The 21260-nt window shown below is 37.5% G+C and overlaps 1 protein-coding gene across 4 annotated transcripts in view; it reads left to right on the top strand.

The window, feature by feature from the left end:
* DIAPH3 (diaphanous related formin 3) overlaps positions 1–21260 on the top strand; it is a 546819-nt gene that overhangs the window by 51359 nt on the left and 474200 nt on the right. For 3 of the 4 annotated variants that reach the window (XM_059996016.1, XM_059996015.1, XM_059996014.1), the window contains one exon: positions 3003–3170. The exons of the other annotated variant lie outside the window; for it this stretch is intronic. In XM_059996016.1, coding sequence (XP_059851999.1) covers positions 3003–3170 — 168 coding nt within the window. The remainder of the gene's footprint in view (positions 1–3002; positions 3171–21260) is intronic. 4 annotated transcript variants of the gene reach the window in all.

Below are 21260 nucleotides of genomic sequence, written 5' to 3'. Positions count from 1 at the left end.
AGATGCCATTCCATTGTCTTTTGCTGGCATTGTTTCTGGTGAGAAATTTTCATTTGTATCATTTTTGTTTTATATATAATGTCTTCTTTTCTCTGGCTGTACTTTTGTGGTTTGCCATTTATTTTTAATTTTCAGCAGTTTGACTATGAGGCTCCTAGCTGTTTTTGTTTGTTTGGTTTTTGTTTGTTATTTTAGTATTCTTTCTGGGATTTGCTGAGCTTCTTGGATCTGTGAATTGATATATGTATATGTCTGTCTGTCTATCTATCTATCCTCTCTCTTCTGCTTCTGGACCCCAGTTACACTTGTGTTACAACATTTAATATTGTATCATGGATTGTAGTTACTCTATTCTTTTTTTTCCCTTTTCCCATTTTTTTTTCCTTTTTGTTTCAGTTTAGATTCTTTCTATTGATATGTGTTTAGGTTCACCAATTCTTTCCTCAGCAATGTTCAGGCCATCTAATGAACTCTTCATTTCTGATACATTTTTCATTCTAATAGTTAAAAAAAAATAGTATCCATGGTTTGCTGCTGAAATTCTCCATCCTTCATGCATGATGGCCACTCTTCATTATATCCTTTAGCATATTTTTATAAATCTTATTTTAAGTAGTCTGTTTAGTAATTCTACCCTCTGGGCCATCTCTAGGTGATTTCTTTTGACTATGGGCGCATTTCTCGCTCCTTTGTGTGTCTAGCAATATTTGATTGTATGGTGGACATTTTATTTAATTACAGTAGAAATTAAATAATATTTGCTTCCAAGAAAGGGCATGCCCTTCTTTCAGGCTGTTGGAATGGGGTCTGAGTCACTGTGATCTCTAGTTGAGCTGCATTTGGTTTCCTGCTGCTTCGGTTTTTTATTCAGCTCATCTGTGGCCTCAGATGTTTTGAGGGCTTAGGATCTGAGTGCTAATGAGATTCTGGAAATCTGCTTTTTGACATTACAACTGAACTTTAGCTTTGAAAACCGTGGAATATTTCTTTCTGCTTTAAAGTCCTGATGCCCATCTTTAGGGTTACTGTAGCATTCTCTTTTTTGTTTTCAGTTCCATTGCTGTCTCTCTGTTTCTTCAGAGAGACGTGTTATCCTGCTCCCAGCCTTCGTGTGCTCTCTGTCAGCTGTGCTCAGCTGTTGTGTGCTCTCAGAAGGCCTAGATTTCTCTCAGGTCTTCTGTCTGGTCCAGAGCCTTCGGAGAGCAGCTCCTTTGCATTGGGAGAGACCTTTCATGCTTCAGGGAGCAAGCATCCCGCTCAGCTTTCCTGCTCTGCCCCCAGCCATTGGCCTCCTACCCCGTGTAGCTGGTGAAGACTTGAGGGAAAGAGTTGGTAGGAGGGTGCAGACTTGCTCCATGGTTGGGGCTTCGTGACCGAGGCCCTTGGAATTCTAATCTCTCATGCCAGTACCCATGCAGCTGTCAAAGTTCATAAAAAAGACTTGGCTGGTTTTTCTTTACCTTTATTTTTCTTCAGCTGTTCGTCAGGGATAAAAGCAGTTTGTCACGTCCCAGTATTTAGTTCTTACAGGTTTTCTTGTTTCCTCAGCTTCCTGATGGGTTGAAAACAGTAGCAAGTACAATTTTGTAGGGTATCTGGCTTCTTTTGTTGTTAGGATGAGAGCAGTGGTGTTTTGTGACTGCTTTGTAATCCTGCCAGAAGCTGTCATATTGTTAGTACTTTAATGTTTAGTTCATGTTAGATGGACCATGTGTGAGTGTATAGTACATGGTGTTTTTCCTAGGGATTATCTCCAAAGTGAACTTCAAGACCTATTTTGAAAGATAAACATTATTATCTTTGCATATCATTATTTGAAAAAAGTCCTATTTCTTTAGTGGAGTGAATAATCAATACTGTGACTTACTGTCCTTTTAAACAGAATTTTAAGTGTTATATTTCTTTAATGGGCTGTAGTAGCCCTATCCAGTAGAAACCTTCTGTCACGATAGAAAAGTACTTTGTGTGCTTTGGCCAATACGGGAACCACTAGTCTCTTGTGGTTCTTGAGCACTTGGTATGTGACTAGGGCAACTAAGGAGCTGAATTTAAAAATTTAATTTACATTTAAATAACCACACATAGCTAGTAGCTACTACAATGAATAGTACAGGACTATGTACTACACATATATATGGTGAAAATAGTAGCTTAATGTGTGCACAGTTATGCTGAACAATTCCAGAATCATTGTGCTTTTTAAGTACACACTTCTTTACCTTTTTTGCTGGTTACCACTTGAAACACTGTATGTGTCTGGATTCTCTGTTAGGAATAGAACTTGTGAAATTCAAGCAATTTTCAATGAATGAACAATTAACTTTGTAAACTAGTCTATGCATTTTCAAATATCCGTGGACTATTTGATGATATAATTGTAGAAGAAATCTCATTGCAGCAAAAATCCAGTTTTATTTCCCGAGGCTTTAGCTACTCTATAGTTGTTCATGAAGTTCAAATACAGACCAACCTGAATAAAGAGAAATGTGATGTCTATCAGGCCAACAAGTTATGGAGGTGTAAGTAAAAGTCAATTTTTAAAATGCCTAAATCATGCCCTGCTCCCCCACCTCCCCACCCCATAGTCTGTACTATGAAAAGGACACTGGATGAGGGGCTGGGGGGCAGGACACTGAGTACTAGTTAGAATGCCAACCACTAAATTAGCTAAGTTACCTTTGTAAAAATGCTTAATTTGTTAATCTGTAAAGCAAACGTCACTCATTAGACTCTTAATTCTATAATCTTAAGATTAGAAGGAATCTTTTGAGGTTGTATATCTCTTCTGCCTTTAGACAGGATGGTTATGAAGACTCTTATTTTTATATTTATTATTTCTTTTAATTTTAAAGATTAAGTGCTGAATTAATTGAAAGCCTCCTGATGAAATCACAGTGATAATGTAATTGACCCTGTTTGTTTTTTCATTTTGGGAATTAGGTAAATAATGTTGGAGAAGAGAATACTTACGTGTGTGCTATTTATTTTATCTTTCTTCATAGCTGGACAGATTTGCCAGCATAAGAATTCCAGGGAGCAAGAAAGAAAGGACTCCACTTTCCAACCTGAAGACTGCATTTTCAAGCAATGATTGCTCTTCAGAGATGAATGAAAACATTCCAAAGCCACTGTCAGAGAAGGAAATCTTAGAGCTATTTGAAAAGATGATGGTAAGAATTTTGATTCCTTATATAACGTTTGATGTAAAAAAAAGCCTTTGCTTCGGCTCATGTTAATGGAACCACACATGTCTGAAACTCAGGTTCCATAGGTGATTTCTGATGTCACTAAGATAGTACTTAAGGCATAGAGAGTTTTAGGATTACAAAATTAAGAATCCGAAGAAAAATGTCATACCAGTTGTTTTACACAGAAATACATAAAAACGTAAACCTCTAAAGTATCAAATGATATACTTTTTGCCTTAAATGGATTATCTAAGTGGTCTGTCTGGGTCGGTTGCATTTGAGAATGACGGTCACAGCTCTCTGCTGTGTGCATCGTTAAGTGTGCTGATTTTTGGACCTTGTTTGAATCCTTTCTCAGTTCTCACGATAACCAGGTTTGCATAGTACTGCAACAGTTAAATCTGCACTTGAACTCACTGAATTTGGGGTGTGCCTTTGTAATTCTTTTATCACCACAAGTTGATATAATTTCAGTCTAGAACAAAAGAACGTAACCATTTTTGCTAGCCTTTGCATCTGTCAATGAGACTTGTATAAGGTAGATTTTTTCAAGACTACCTTTGAGGACTCACGATAATAAAGTGCCCCCTCATTCACGTATCATATGTGGAAGCACTACCTAAATTATCTGTGAGATTCTGGAATGGTACTGTTTTGGTTCACTTGTGACTACCTTGTTAAGAAAAATTTTTCTTTTGGTTCATAATTGCTGGTGTCATCTGAGTAAGTAAAGCAAGTAGGCCAGTGATGTTAGACATTTATGGAGGCTTACCGCAGCTAGGAGTTGTTAAAGTACAACTACCTAGGAAGTACAGAACATAGTTGATGGTATTCTGTTCTGAACATGATGACTTTAGAAGTATGTTTCTGTTAGTCTTTCTTACCCTTCTCCTAGCTAAGAGTATCAATTTTAATTGTATGAACAGGGCAGATGGATTTTGGCATTTTTGAAGTGTTTACACATTTTAATAACTGGGTCAGATCACTTGTTAAAATCTTTTTTTAAAAAATTTTACATTAATTAATTAATTTTATTTATTTATTTTTGGCTGTGTTGGGTCTTTGTTGCTGCCCACGGGCTTTCTCTAGTTGCGGTGAGCGGGGGCCACTCTTCGTTGCAGTGTGCGGGCTTCTCATTGCAGTGGCTTCTCTTGTTGTGGAGCACGGGCTCTAGGCACGCGGGCTTCAGTAGTTGTGGCTTGCGGGCTCTAGAGCGCAGGCTCAGTAGTTGTGGTGCATGGGCTTAGTTGCTCCGAGGCATGTGGGATCTTCCTGGACCAGGGCTTAAACCTGTGTTCCCTGCATTGTCAGGCGGATTCCTAACCACTGCACTACCAGGGAAGCCCCACTTGTTAAAGCTTAAACAAGTCTCCTTGTTGGCAGAAGACCTTTTGCAGTCAAACTCACTTTACTCAGCAGAAGTAAAATGAATGATTGCTTTCTCAGGGCTGCCCAATTTGCTAATGAGTGAGTTTGTCACAACTAAAGACTTTAAAAAAAAATAAAGGTTTTTTTTTTTTTTTTTCTCCCTTTCTGATACCTTGACCATATCACAGTGGTCAATGCAGGGAAAACCTGCTGGAGATTCTAAAGCTGAGAAGAGTCTTTCTCCTTTAAATGTGGACTAGTGATATTTCTCAGGCTTGTCAGGTGGGATACCACATCTTTGACAAATTTAAAGCTGTTTTTATATCTGGGGAGGATGCTAGATTTAGGTTGGGTTTTATTTTTGGCTTGCACCTATCTGTACCATTTTTATTAATAAAAATTCTTTTGAGGAAGCAACATTGAATAATCTGCCATTTTCATTTTTTGGCATTTGCCAAAATGAGGTTTCATTTAGAAGTTGTATCTAGATTCTTTGTTTTGGCATTGTACAGTTTAAAAAAATCTTGTTTAACGTTATCAAAGGTACTTAGATGATTTTTTACATGAATAAAATCTTTGTTTTGAAGAACACCTCTTTTCCCTCCTCAAGACGGTCCTTTGAAAGACAGTGTGTTGACTTGATTACTTAATGAATGCGAAGTACAGTGTAATCCTTTAACATTTGTACTCATTTCACTTTTATTTAGGAAATTAATTTAGTTGGTCGCTGGGTAACATTTTCAGTGCACTTTTTAAAAGTAGTGATGAATTTTTAGTTATGCTACTTCTTAAGGGCTTTTTTTCCTGTTTGTCATCCAGTGAAAGCAGAGTTTTTATCTGAAAGCTCATCTTGGTTTCTCTTTAGATCTTAGATATGTGAAATAGTTGTGTGAGCATTGCTGTGTATACAGCTTTGATTTATGGACGTCAAATTTCAGTGGTTACTCTTGAACTCACAGTAGATCTGTGTAGCTGGCTTTTTGACCAAGGTGAACATGGTAGGTACAGATTGAAAGTGACTTGTTTGTTCCAGCCATTGCCCCTTTAAACCAGCTCTTTCAGCTTGTTCTTTCCTGGATAAAATTCACCGTAGGTCCCAGAGTTTTCTGTTTGCTTTCAGATAATGAAAACCCTAGTTTAATTTAAATAAGTTAACTTTTATCCAGAGAAAGCCTCTCACTTTCCCTCTTTCAAGGCTGCTCCACTTAAAGCCTCCAGTGCAGGCTGTGGTCATGGTCTCGTGGCCGTGCTTGGGGCTGTGGTCAGGCCTGTGCTTGGGGCTGTGGTCATGGCTGTGCTTGGGGCTGTGGTAGTGGCTGTGCTTGTGGCCGTGGTTGTGGCCGTGCTTGGGGCCATGCTTGGGGCCGTGCTTGGGGCCGTGCTTGGGGCTCTGGTGGGCTCTGCTCTGTTTCCCCACACTGCAGTTCCCTTCTTTCCTGCTCTCCAGACTGAACCTATCTCCTCCAGGATGACATTGGAGATGAGGGGAGGAGGAATAAAAATACTTTGCTGGCTGAGGGTATTTATAATCTAGCGCTGGTGCCGTGGGATGTTGTGTTAGTTTTATTGCTGGCCGTGACAAATTGCCACAGATTTGGTGGCTAAAACCACACCATTGTATTGTCTCATAGTTCTGTAGGCTGAAGTCCAGGTCGACTTAGCTGGTTTCTGTAGGCTGACAAGGCTGAAGTCGGTGTCAGAGGCTCTTATCAGAGGCTTTGGGGAGAATCCTCTTCTGATTTCATTTTGTTGGCAGAGTCCAGTTCCCTGATGTTGTAGGACTGAGGTCCCAGTTTTCTCCCTGATTGTCCTCTGGGGGCTGCCTTAGCTTTGAGAGGCCTCTTTCCTATCCTTCACATGGGCCCTTACATCTCAGATACATCACATCCATCTCACACTTAGAATTTCTCTGAATTCCCCTTCTGTGGCATCTCTTGCCTCCATCTGGAGAAAGTCCTCTGCTTTTTAGGGTTTATGTATTAGCTTGGGCTCACCCAGAAAATCCAAAATAATTTCCCTGTTTTAAAGTTTGTAACCTTAATTACATCTACAGAGTCCCTTTTGCCATGTCATTTGACGTATTTACAGAAGCCAGGGCTTAGGGCATGGATATCTTTGGGGGACCATTTTGCCTGTCAGAGGTTAGGGGATTACAAATGTGGATTCCTTTCTCCTATGGTATTTTCAGGCTCCCCTGCTCCCAGTCTCACCTATAATTCCCTTGTCACTGGTGACGTCTCCTTTGGCCTTCTGCCCCAGGCTTCCATGAAACCATTCCTCTGGTGGGGTTACCTTTGGGATGCAGTATCTCTTAGATGGCCCGGGCCTGCTTCTCCCTGGGATCCATATCCTGTCCATGGGAAGCTCATGTGTCCTTTACCACAGCTCCTGTCCTTTATCTTGTTCCATTCAGAGCCTGTCCTCCACAAAGAATAGTTTACTCTGGCTCTTTCTACCAATAGCTTTTCATTTTTGCTGTTGTTTTGCTGTAGATGTTTACCCCTCTAACTGTAAGTGGCTTTCCAATCATCAGATCCTGTTTGCAACATGTAACACAGCACAGCTGACCTCTTGTTTGTGTTTCTCTTTTTCCTTTGGGTACCGTGACACTTTTTTCCTTTTCCTGATTTTTCTCCTCTCTAGCCAATTCATACCAGTTTACTTTCCATGCCTCCTCTTCTTTTTATTTCCTCTGAGTGTTGCCTCTGTCCCTCTTGTCTTTTCTTTATCAATTGTTCCCTACACACTCCTTCTAGGGGATTGGAGCCCTTTCATGCTGTAGAATATTCCCTATATTCTGACCCTTTGCTGTGTCTTCTACAAAGAGCAGCTATAATCAAGCTCTCGAAGAGATGTTAAACCTCAACAAACCAGAAACTAAACTTATTTTCTTATTTTTTTCTAGTTTTATTGAGACAAAATTGGCATTTAACATTGTGTAAACTTAAAGTATACAATGTGATGATTTGATAGAGGTATATTTTTTAAGATGATTGCCACAGTAAGGTCAGTTAACACGTCCATCACCTCACATAATTATCATTTTTTTCCCTGTGGTGAGAACTTTAAGGTTTACTCTCTTAGCAAATTTCAACTATATAATATTTTTTTAAACTAGAGTCACCATTCTGTACATTACATCCTGAGAATTTATTCATTTTATAACTGTAAATTTGTATCCTTTGAAGTGGAATTGTTGAATCATGTGATAGTTCTATTTTTAATTTTTTGAGGAACCTCTGTACTATTTTCCATAGTGGTTATAACAATTTACACTCCACCAGCAATGCATAAGGGTTCTTTTTTTTCACATCCTCCCCAGCACTTAATATATATATTTTTGAAAACAGCCATTCTGACTATGTGAGGTGATATAACCATTGTGGTTCTGATTTTCATTTCCCTGATGATTAATGACGTTGAGTCCCTTTTCATGTACCTATTGGCCATGTGTTTAACCTTTTTGGAAAAATGTTTATTTAGTTCTTCCCATTTTTAATCAGATTTTGTTTCTTTGCTTTTGGGTTATATGTGTTCCTTATGTATTTTGGATATTAACTTCTTACCAGATATGTGGTTTGCAAATATTTTCTCCCATTTCATAAGTTGCCTTTTAATTTTGTTGATTTTTTTTTTTTTGCTGTGCAGAAGCTGTTTAATTTGATGAAATCCTTCACGTTTATTTTTGTTTTTGTTGCTTGTGCTTTTGGTGTCATGTTCAAAAAACTCATTGCCAAAACCAACATGAAGGAGCTTTTCCTCTATGTTTTCTTCTAGGAGTTTTAGAGTTTCAGGTCTTAAATTTAAGTCTTTAATCCATTTTGAGTTAATTTTTGTGAGTGGTATAAGGTGGAGTCCAGTTTCTTTCTTTTCTTGCTTTCTTTCTTTTTTTTTTTGCATGTGATTATCCAGTTTTTCCTCCTTTATTGAGGAGACTATCTCTCCCCACTGAGTATTGTTGGCTCCCATTTCAAATATTAGTTGACCATATATGCATGGGTTTATTTCTGGACTCTTGATTCTGTTCTGTTGTTCTTTGTGTTTGTTTTCATACCAGTACTATAATGTTTTGATTACTATAACTTTGTAATATAGTTTGAAATTGAGAAGTGTGATGTCTCCAGCTTTGTTCTTTTTCAAGATTGCTTTGGTTATTCATGGTTTTTGGTGGTTCCATACAAATTGTAGGACTGTTTCTATAAAAATGCCATTGGAATCTTGATAGGGATTGCATTGAATATATAGATGGCTTTGAGTAGGATGAACATTTTCACAATACTAATTCTTCCAACCCAAGAACACAGAACATTTTTCCTTTTATTTGTGTCTTCTGCAGCTTTTTTAATCAGTGACTTACAGTGTTCAGTGTACAGATATTTCACCCCTCAGAGCTGCTTGTGTATAAGTCCCTTGTGTAATTTATCCTTTATTTATTATTTTGATATTTCTCTCTGCTAGATTAAATCCATGCAGCATCATCCAACTGGTTTATCATCGCAAATAACTGCCTGTTGAATTAGGTGCATCTTTCTAACTTTTAAGATTTCTAACACTTTACATTTCTTTTCACCTTCAATACTGTGTTTAGGTGGAAATTAGCTTTAATTGCCAGTTTGCTAAATAACACAAAAATGTTAAAATAGTGAATAGGAAGAGAGATTTCATGCATTCATATCTTTTCTTTGTTTTCTCACTTTCACTATCTGTTGAGAGAACGAAAGCTGCAAGAAAGGTCATCTATCAAGATGTGATCATCAACAGGCATTAAATGAATGCCAATGATGACAGAATTACTCTAACAAAAATTATTTAAATTCTGGACTTCCTGTCATCATTTGTAAGCATGGAAGAAATGGTCTAATAAAGTTGCACGAATACTTAAGTATGAATAGTAATGATCTAATCTTTTCTTGGGAAGATGTTTACTGTAGGAGGGAGCACATTTATAAAATGCCATCAGCATTATCTCTTAAGCATGTGTTTGAAGTGTTTATTGGCATTAAGAGCTTAGATGACCTACTATTTAATACATATTTTAGCTTTTAGTGTGGGGAAACATAGTATAGATAATCCAAAAGGCATTCAAAAGTTAATTTTGAAACAATTTTCAGTATGTACTTTCAAGTTGAATCTATTTTTGTTCAGTGGTATTTTTAAATAGGGTATGTGAGGTATACAAAAAAGAATAGAACATATGTAATTAATTGAAATACTTTGTGTACTCCTTTCAATCACATTCTTCTTTAATTCCTGAAGGTGAACAATACCCTGAATCTGTTGGTTTTATTCCTATATGTTAAAAAAAAAAGTTTTCTGTGTCTTAATGATAAATGTACAGGAAAAGACTTTTTTTCTGAACTACTTGCTGGTAAGTTGCTGACTCAATGCCTCATAATCCCTTAATATTTTAGTATTAGTCTACAAAAAAGGACATCCTCCTACTTAAACACAATATAACCACCACCATCAGGAGGCTAACACTGATCAATTTCTGTCAACTAATCCTCACGCTCTTAAGTTTTACCAGTAGTACCAGCAGTGCTCTTTATAGCAAAAGAATCCTGTTCAGAACTGTGTGTTGTATTCAGTTGTCATGTTTTAAAATCTCCTCAGTCTAGAAGAGGTCCTTAATCTTGTATCTTATGAATTTGACACTTGAAGATTCCAAGTGATTGGAATTAATTTGTAGAATGTCACTGAGTTTGCAGTGGTATAATAAGGCTTTTTAAGTTTTGAAAGTCTGTTGGATATAAACAGGTTACCTAATACTTTAAACATTTTTTTTTTCTTTGATCATAAGTGAGGTTGAACATTTCTTGACACACTTATTGGCCCTTTGGTTTACTCTCCTGTGAATTTCTTGTTCATATCTTTTGCCAGTTTTTTCCGTTGAGGTTTTTTTCTTTTTCCTATTGATTTGTAGAATTCATCACATATCCTTAATACTCATGTCAGTTTATGTGAGTTGTAAGTATCTTGTCCCAGTCTGAGTCTTGTCTTTTTACTTCCTTTTGGGGGTGGTAGGATGGATGAAAGTATAGAAATGTAAAAATCAATGTGGCCAGATTTATAAATCCTTTTATGGTTTCTGCTTTTTGTATTGTTAACCAAAATTTCAGAAGCAGAGACCTGATTGAATAAACAGGTGTTTATTTAGGGTTTGTTAGGATTGCAACCCAGGAGATAAAGATTCAAGGACCATTTGAATTGTGTTCCTTTGGACCACAAAATTGGGGAGGGTTATAAAGGCAAAAAACCTGCAAGGTTATTTACATAAGTTGTCTGTCAAGAATTAGGACTGGAGTTAGAAAGAAGTAAGGGTGCTTGTTAATCAGGGATTGGCTGGGGTCTGAACTGATTACATAACTGTGAAGGGGGACAGACTTTGAAACTGCTACGGAGTCCAAGCTGCTAACTTGCTCCTTGCATGACAGGCCAATAAATGGAGAGACTGAGGTGCTGGGGCAAAGAATAGTGACTTTATTCAGAAAGCCAGCAGACCTAGAAGATGGTGGACTAGGGTCCCAAAGAACCATCTTACCCGAGTTAGAATTCAGGCTTCTATACTAAAAAAGGTGGAGGTGTGGCTGGTTTTGCAAACTTCTTGGTGCAGGAATCCCTTGTTCTTGCAGCTGTCCACTTAGGTCTGATCACAATGTTCCTTTAAATAGTCAACAAGACAAATGTTATTTCTGTTCCGGAACTTTTTATCTCTGTAGGAATGAAAGTTTTATACCTTAAAGGTCAAGCCTGGGAGGCAGAGCCTTAAGAATGGGCTATCATGTATATTTCAGGCTATAGGCAACTTCTTTTACAAAGGTGCACAGTCAGCATGACTAAGCAAGGCAACAGAGCACAGAGGTTAGAGCTAAAGGAATAGATACAATATGGAGTCAGGTTTGTTCTTCTCTGTTAGAAAACTACAAGGGTGCAGCTGGCAGATACTAGGAGATATTGTTTTGAAATGGCTGGTCCTGTTCTTGAATTTGATACAGTTCAGAGAAAATTCAAGTTCTTAGAGATGCAGGAATGTGTCTGAAACCACATCAACAATGGTCTGGCTCCATTTTGGATGCCTGAGCCATAGTTGCTCCATTTTGATTTTTAAACGGTCTTAAATATGTCATAAGTATATTATTTAAAAAATCCTTCTCTATCCTGACATTATAGATCTGTTCTTCTACATTCCTAAAATTGTTAGAATTATGATATCTTTATGTCTGACGTGAGAGATTGGATCCAATACTTTTCCTACATGGATAACTAGTTTTTCTAGCAGAATTTATTGAATAGCCATTCTTGTCCATCATTTGTAATAACACCACTGTTATACATCAAGGTATTGCTCATATGTAGGTTTGTTTCTGAGGTTTGATTTTGTCCATTGGTCTGTTTGTCTAGCTCTGCATTTATATCCACTGTCTTAATTAATATAACTGTATAATAAGCCTTCATATCTAGGACCCCCTTCCCTTCTTCAAAATTGTCCTGGCTCTTCTTGGCCCCTTTGTGATTTTATATTAATTTTACAATCAATTAGTTAAGTTTTATTATAAACCCTGTTGGGATCTTGACTGGAATAGCAATAAATTTATTGATTTAGACAGGATAAATGCCTTTGTGATATTAAATTTTTCTGTGAACATTGGATATCTTATATCTATTTATTTATTTTGATTTTCTCTGTTCCTGAACTGCAAAGTTTATAATTTTCTCCCTAGAGGTCGTGTACATCTTTTATGAGCTTTATTCCTTGGTTTATTTCTAAAATGTAACTAGTATTTAAAAAAAATTAACATTTTTACTAAGATTATTAATTTGCATGTTGCTTTTGGTATTCAGTAATCTTATTGAATTCTCAGTTTTTATTCTTTGTAGAGTTCCTCATAGTTTTCTGTGTATGTAATCAGAATATCTGTGACTAATTTTTGTATCTTTTCCTATTCTTATTCCTTTCTTTTTCCTTTCTACTCCTTCTGGAGTAGAAAACCCCAGAAAAGAGTTTTTTTTTTTTTTTCCTGTTCCTGAAGTATTTGGTAAAGGCCTTTTTTTCATTTTACATTTCAGTTATTTGTATTAAGTTGGCTAGCCCTTCACTAGACTCGCCTTCCAATGAGGTTGACGTGTAGTTCTGCTAATTTTTATCCTTTAAACTGAGTATATCCTCCATTACTGATTAAATGAGTGACTATGTATGATACATTTCTGTTTTCTTTTATTTATTATGCATTAGATCAGTTTTCTAATCTTTTCATAAGAACTCTATTTTATTGGACTATGAACATTTAACTTTATTCATCTTTGTTCCCTTCGTTGTCTTCACAGTGCATACTTCATGTATTGTTGAATGAGTTAGTCTGTTTCTTCTGCTTTGGTGAATACCATGTCTAAGCAAGAAAAGATATAAATTAGTACACGTCGAGTTAAATACTGAGATGTCTTTGTGTTCTTTGCTTTGTAGTCAACTCAGATATCTTTGAAACTAAGGTCCAGAGGAAGAAAGAAGAGCTCAAGTGAACTGATAAAATTGAATTTGATTCTTTTTGGTACAGTTGGTGGGAGGAGGGCTCTTACTGCTATCTTTATTCCACATTGCCACTCTTTGGGTACACGCTAAAGACAATTTTTCTTTTTTCATCTTTTTTTCCGCTTTCATTGTTGGTGTTAAAGATTTATGCATAGCTATTTCTTCAGTCAGACAAATGAACACCTATTGTGTTGGATGTGTAAGTGATGTCTTAAGGGTCACCAGGAGTCTGAATGAAACACCAAGGAAAACTCGTTTGTGTTAGTTCTTTAAGGGCTACTTGACTGCTATAGATTCCTACTGGCAGTTCGCTCATTTCAAGTATTAGCATTTTTTGCAAATCTACTTTTCCGTATCATGGGTGTTTTTTATTTCTTATAAACTATAAAAGTATATTTTGGGTTGACCAGATAAAACGAGAGAGGTTCTATGGTAATGCTTTGTTCTGATCTATTAGTTGTCACCCATCTCCCTCTCCTTCAGGTAGAAATTGAAAAATTCAGGGAAAGGTTGTTTAAAAGCAATCCAAATAATAATCCAAATGGAGGAGGAGGAAGAGAGGGTAGAAGTGTAAGGCTATTGTCAACTTGATTCATGGGTTGTGTTTGTCAGGGGGATAATGTCAGTGCCTCGTTGTTTCTTCTAGATCCAGATAAATGAGAAAATAAATGATTTAGGAGCCTTAGATTTTGCCTGGTGGGAGTTCGTGGAACCAGTCAAATGATTAGAAAGGAGAGTTTTAAAAGGATAAAGGTTATGTTAATCTTTAAGGTTGCTCTTTCACTAATTAGGAAGTGTGCAGGTACAGCCTTTCCAAACGATGAAGGCTTTTTTTTATTCTTATTTTCTTCTCTAGAAAAGTCAGCCTTTGTGCTTTGTGAAATAACCATTTTATCCTTTATGTAATTTATGAAGGAATGGCCATTTGTTTAGAAAAGTTGAAAAGCAAATAAGTGAATGAAGCCCTCTTTATAAGTAGCAGTGTTCTTTTCTGCTGGATTACGTAACAGTTGCCTGTGATTGTAGGTGCTTATGCATAAGCTTGAACAGTTTCAGCCAGATTATATTCCAAAGTAGAGTTGTGCAGCATGCTGCATATTCATCTCATTTCTTGTCTATTCTGCTAAAATTTATAGCATGTGAGGAAAAAAAGTGATATTTAAGTTTCTTCTCTGTTTGTTTATTCCCTGATACTGGCATTAGGTTAAATTGTAATTTGGTTTCAAATTGAAATAGTTTGCACTCTTTCTATAAGCTCCAGTTAGAATATTCGGTCGAATAACAATGTTTATGAGTTTGTTGTCAATCTCTGGGTAAATGCTATTTTATGGCTGCTGTCCTGTTAATGAGCTAGCTATCTGATTTCCTGTTAATTTTAATTGGGATCGAGTAAGGACATTGTGGATAGAACAGTGAATCCAACCCCACTATTGGTGAAACCAAAAAATCTGACCTCTTTATAATCAAAGTTATGTAAAGGAAATGAAACGATTATATAAAGGTTAATATAAGAACATAGTAAAAATGATGGACAAAGAAAGATAAGCCGTTTTATAGCTTTAGCATATTTATGGGCATCTTCAATATAAAGTAGTAATAGGGCTTCCCTGGTGGCGCAGTGGTTAAGAATCCGCCTGCCAATGTAGGGGACACGGGTTCGAGCCCTGGTCTGGGAAGATCCCACATGCCATGGAGCAATTAAGACCGTGCGTCACAACTACTGAGCCTGCGCTCTAGAGCCCGTGAACCGCAACTACTGAGCCCGTGAGCCACAACTGCTGAAGCCCGCGCACCTAGAGCCCATGCTCTGCAACATGAGAAGCCCGCGCACCGCAACGAAGAGTAGCCCCTGCTCCCTGCAACTAGAGAAAGCCCACGTGCAGCAATGAAGACCCAATGCAGCCGAAAATAAATAAAACAAACAAAAAAATAAATAAATTTATTAAAAAAATAGTAGTAATAAAGTTAATTCCAAGTTCCAGGGTTTTGGTTGTATTTATCTTTTACAGGTTTTCTCATTTTACTTAAGCCTAATCTAAGAATACAATATATTAAATTGCAGAACTACATGAGATTCAGTTAATGTGCACTATTTGGGAGTATATAATTACCTGGAATGAGATCATGAAATCTTTGATGTTTTTATTTGGCACTAAACCACTCATGGTAGTAAGAACATTCCTCAGTAGGGATACACATCAGCAAGACCTTTTGACATTGTGTGATATGGAAGATGAATTCCAGTGTGGTGAAGGACAGAATTATACTTTTAGAAGAAGTATGGGTAAAATTGCTCTTGTAGGATGTTGAGCTCTGAGGTCCCAGGAGAAGTAATTAGGGGATCACTGTGGACCTCTTAAAACGTATAACCAATTTGTGGCTGTAGTGAAAAAAAAACATTAGCAAAACTGCTACCAAGAACAATTATTTTGGCTTTAACCCATGAAACAAAGCATTGAACACTACTGAAATGAGATGATAGCTGTTGACAATAAGAATGTTTGGTTTTGATATTGCTGTGCTTCCAATTTTTACCTTTTAATATTATGCTTATTGATCCTTATGAATGTTTTGATCCATTATTGTACTGTTTTTCCAGGATCCATTTTATAACTCTAGTCGTGCTTCTGCCTGTCTGTAGTGTTTTTCCTTTCTGGGTAAATTTCCTCACACCTGACCATCTTCAATTTGCTGCTTGTATATTCACTTAATTCTCCAAATAAGTCAATCATTTTAAATTTAGTCTGACTCTCCATGACATTAACTATCCCACTCAACTTGATGTATGTAAATTTAATGAACATGCTGTCTTGTAAAATCCACATCCATGAATGAAAATAGTGAGTCTAATGTTTGTAATTCAGTTGAAAAAATGTCCACTCTCTGTTTGCCATTCTCTGCTTGATTACACCTTGGTGCTCACTAGTTGCATGTATGTGCATGAGTATTAAGATTACATCTTTTTTTCTCTCTCAGTTTTGCCAGAGAAGAAGTAGAAGGTATTTATTTTGTGTTGGTATTTTATCAGCCTAGGATGGAGTCAAGGTGTCTAAAGATAGTAGCAAACTTGGGTTTTCCCGGTTTGTGAGAACTTCTGGCCCCATCTGACACATAGGAAAAATCCTTTGGAGCATCTTAAAAGCTGCTGGCTTGACTACATGTCATTGACCTGGTTTCCAGGTCAGGGCCACAGCTACCCATCTGGTGTCCTTGTGCAAATTAGAAAAATGTGTACACCTTCTTTCCTCTGAGAGGACACAACACCACACAAAGTCACACAGCCTGGTGAGTGAAGTCTTAGTAGGATCTCAGTGCTATTCACCTCTCAAGCAGGTGCTGCTTTGCACAGCTCAACCACACACTGACGGTTCCAGGTCACAGAGGTTGTGTGTGGTTCTGCTAGTGCTCCCTGAAGACATGATGGATTTTAGCTTGGCCAGTTTTACCTGTGCCAGTGCCACTGCCTGGAGACCCTGCCTCTGGAGCTGGACTTTGTTTCCATTACTCTTCAAGACTGGGGCTGTGAGTGTTATCTCTGGCTCCAGCTCCATTTCCCAGAAAATTACCTGCATTTCATGTTTGTCCCAAAATAGGATTAGCAAATTCTATTTGGGAAGTTTTGTTATATCTCATTTGACAAATATCTAAAAAGTATATGCAATGTAAAAGAGACGGCAAGTGTAGAAAAAAGTTCTTTTAAAAATTATTTGTGAAGGAGGAAAAAGAAAGGCATATACAAAGGAGAGCTAGGGTTGAGGGGAGGCTTTTTTCTTTTAATTTTTAATCCATTAAGGATTAACATGTTTATATACTGAGACCCAACCAACTGAGAAGAATTTAGTGAAACGGGATTAAAACAGGGTAACTGATGTGCAGTGCCCTTTTAGGAGGTGAAAGGAAAGAGGATCCAGAGCATAAATGAATGGGATTATCTTTGGAATGAGGCAAGAGTTGGCACAGAAAAATTAGTGTGCAAATAAATTGGTAATAGAGGAAACAGGAAATTGAATTATAGGTTCCTTTTCATGGAGGAAATTAAAATTTGCTTACTGAAAATGGTAGGTAGAAGCAATGGTTTCATAGCTCCTGGAAATGGCAAGTTTGAAATGAGTACTCTAGGGAATGTGAGGAGAGACCACTAGGATTTTCCATCAATGTTATAGGAAGTGATGGACCATAAGAGACTAATTGGGAGAAAATGGAGGGGGTCACGACACTGGAGGTTTTATTGAGGTCAAAAAATAGGTGGCTTGGGAGTGGGAGAAGTGAAAAGATAGAAGATTGAGGTCAGAGAAAAGGATCTTGGGGATTATGATGATACTAGAGGTGGAACAGTTTTTAGCTAATGAAAAGGCCCAGGTGTGGTCATGAAGACCGAGGCTGAGGAAAGTGGAAATGAAGATTGCTGGTTGTGGGTGTGAAGGCATGGACTGGCAGAGGAGTCAACACAAGGTGTTGGCTGCCGAGCATGTCAGATGGCATTAGGCCCAGAGGAAGTAGGATTTTATTTATTTTATTTTATTTTTATTTTAATTTTTTGCGGTACACGGGCCTCTCACTGTTGTGGCCTCTCCCATTGCAGAGCACAGGCTCCGGATGCGCAGGCTCAGCGGCCATGGCTCACGGGCCCAGCCGCTCCGCAGCATGTGGGATCCTCCCGGACCGGGGCACGAACCCGTGTCCCCTGCATCGGCAGGCGGACTGTCAACCACTGCTCCACCAGGGAAGCCCGGAAGTGGGATTTTAGATAATGGAGATAAATAATATGGAAATAAGAATGGAGAGACAAATCTAAGCTACAGGACTGTGGCCAATTTACAGGATTTCCCTAAGTTTTAGTTCTCTCATCAATAAAGAGAGGATAGTACATACCTCAAAGGGTTATTACTGAGTATTAAATAAATTGTGCTTATAAGTATTTTAGCACAATGCCTGGCTCAGACTTAACCGCTATTTAAGATTATAGAAATACCAGGTCCTTGTGAAAAGGTGTAGCAAGTGTTGCTTCGAGAATGAATGAGAAGGATGGTTCAGAGAGTAGATTTGGAATGAAAATGGGAAGACATGTGAGCAACTTGAACTTTGTGTTTTGGAAAATTCCGAAGGATGCCTGACCTTTAAAAGATTTTGAATGGGCTTCTGTTACCTGTGTCTTAACTCTTCCTCTCGGTAGCCTCAGATTTGTCTTGATAGTGGTTTCTTTACTTCCCTCCCCTCCATCAAGTTTGTGTGTATTTATTGTGGCCAATACACTACAAACATTTATTTAGTGGATGTTTAAAAAACTACTGTATTTTTAAAGAATGTAGGATGTTCCATTTTTCTTGTTCTTTTCAAATTAGTTTTTTAAAGCAGAAGTTTTATGAATATTTTAATTTAGTTTTTAAAAAACTTTATTTTGAAATAATCTTAGACTTACAGAAGAATTGCAAAAATAGTACAGAGAATTCTTTTATACCCTTCACCCAACTTCCTCTAATGCCAGCATCTTATATAACTTTAGTGCAATTATTAATACTAAGAAATTAATGTTGGTACAGTAGTTACCAAACCATAGACTTTATTCAGATTTTAGCAGTTTTATCACTGATGTGCTTTTCCTGTTCTAGGTTACAGCCCAGCATCACATCTTATGTTTGGTTTGCCATGTTTCTTTCATCTCCTGATCAGTAGTACTTCCTCATCTCTCATGACCTTGACACTTTCCAAGAATCCTGCTTATTTTTTAGCATGCCCCTTAATTTTTTTTCTTCAGTATTTCTTCCCTGTATTTCTGAAATCTGCCCCTAGTGCCAGTCAGACTCACATAGTGAAGTAACACAGTGATTCAATTTAAGTATAGTTTTTAATTAGAAAGTAATTAACTAGAGGAAAATTACTTTTTGATGCTGCGACTCCCAATTTCCCCAGGCAAAAAACTGTGTTTAAGCATGTATATGAAGGTAGTGCTATAAGTGAGTTAATTCATTATGTATGTTGCTAAGGTATTAATAGAACTTTCACAACAAAACCAATAATTACTCTTCAGATTGACAGACACTAAAGTTTTGATTGATGACTACTCAAAAAATATTTTTAAATGAGCTATATTCAGTTAAATAGCCAACTGATAAGGTTTTTCCATTTAAAGAAATAGAATTTATCTCATACCCACTGAAATATTAGCCTCATTCAAATCATTCCTCAGGCCTTGTACAGTTATGTGTTCTATGTATTTGCTGTTTATTATTTTATTTATTACAGATATTTATTGAGTTACATATATATCAATGTATAGATATATATATTGAAGTAAGCTGTTTTTCAGGGCTGTTATAAAATCTGTAGCTACAGTATCATTCTGTATCCACACAGTGTACTACATGTCCTGACCTGTGTTTGAATGGAAGAACTGGTTAACACACAGAGGTTTATATTGCTTGTGTAGGCCATAAATGTGGGTTTCTGTATTATTCAGTTCTGCTTAGAAAGAAGGCTTATTATAATATAAAGTAAGTTATTTTCAAATGCTGTAGTGGACACTGTTGGTGCCCCTCCAAGACCCCCTTCACCAGGCTGGTTACGGGCGTACCCAGGTGTGAGTGTTGGCTCCTGGTGGTTCACATCTGCCCTCTTAATCCAGAGATTTGGCCTCAGGGAACTGGGGTCCTGCAGCTAATGGCTGACTGACTTGGGTGGTGTCAAGGCTGGCCTCTCCCTCCAGGTACTATCTACTGCTGTGCACTTCAGGCTGAAGCGAGAATCCAGCTGAGGCCACATTTTCGAATGTCCCTGTCTCAGTCCCCTTTTCCTGAGAGCATCCCCCTCATTAATCACCTGCACCTGCATCCCTGTCCCAGGTCTGCCTCTAGGGAACGTGCCCTAAGACAACGGAAATGCGATATGATCATACTAACCAGCTGTGAACTCACTAATGTGAAAACTGATGACTTGCTCACAAGAGACCCTTTACAGTTATCTGGAAACTGCACTAGACTGGGTGTCTGGGCTCCAGTTCTCAAGCTTCTAACAACCAGATAGCTCTGAAAAGTCATTTCATTTCTATGAGCCTGTATTTTCTGTTGTGTAATACATACATGGAGTTTAGACTATGTGATATTCAAAATCTCATGCTGAAGGTTTTGCCTTAAGGCAGGGGCTTATTAAATAGAGATGCTTGGCTCCCGCATTGCCTCCCACCTCCAGGTTCTTGGATAGCTTTGGAAGATGTTCAGCTTAACTTGAATTGGAACTATAACATAAAATATGGATGTGCATTTTCTGGGAAGAAGCTCCAATACATTTCGCTAGGACTCTGTGACCCTCAGAGGTTCAGTGCCAGTGTCTTGTAGAGTTTTCTTCTTTTTTAGCCCTGTTCTCCACTGATAAAGATTCAAAATCCATTCTAAAAATCCTGTACCCTATTCCATAGATACATACATTTTTTTTTTCTTTCCATCACTCCCTTATTTCTCTTTTTCCTTTTGTAAAGGGCAGAACTTTTCTTACTCTTTCGAGTGCCATTTCTTCCTGGATGTAAAGAGAAGGACCATCTGTTAGATGAAGTTACATACCTAGTGAGTGATCCTGGAAGGTTTGTGCGATTATGTAGGTGATTCCAAACTTCTCTGTAGTATCATTTCTTCTTTGTTTCCTCTTGTTTTTAAGCAGCCACTGTCATTAAACTTTCGTTATGGAGTTGAGTGTCATATTTAGACAAGAGAGGTGGGGTAAGCCAGAGGAAAGAAGTTGGGAGAACTCTGGGTTTCTTCCTTAATTCCAAACATACAACTTTTGTGTATAAGCTCATGTTATCGTGAAGATGCCTTTCCAGAAAGAAAGCAGTAGTCTTTTCTTTCTTACAACTCCCCACCTTAAAATTTTATTTTGATTTCAGCCACAGCTAATGGGTTTTCTGTTTTTTAGTTTTCTATATCTGTTAAGTATTTTAATTTGCTGGTTAAAGAGGCTGGGTCACATTTGGCCATTAGACAGAAAATAAAAAATACAGTGAATAATTTAAAACAGATGTTCTCTGTGCTCTTAGGTGCCCCTCACACACACCTTTTATAGCAATTGCTCCTTAACTTCCTCATTACTTTTTCTTAGTTCAATTCTTTATAGATTATATAAACTATCTCCACTCATAATTTAAAAAAAATCAACATATAATGCCTACTGTACTATATAATAAAACA

The sequence above is a fragment of the Delphinus delphis genome, chromosome 18, assembly GCF_949987515.2.
Source record: "Delphinus delphis chromosome 18, mDelDel1.2, whole genome shotgun sequence".
Lineage (NCBI taxonomy): Eukaryota > Metazoa > Chordata > Mammalia > Artiodactyla > Delphinidae > Delphinus > Delphinus delphis.
Note: the sequence above shows the minus strand (reverse complement) of the source record. Positions and strands in the feature narration are given on the sequence as shown.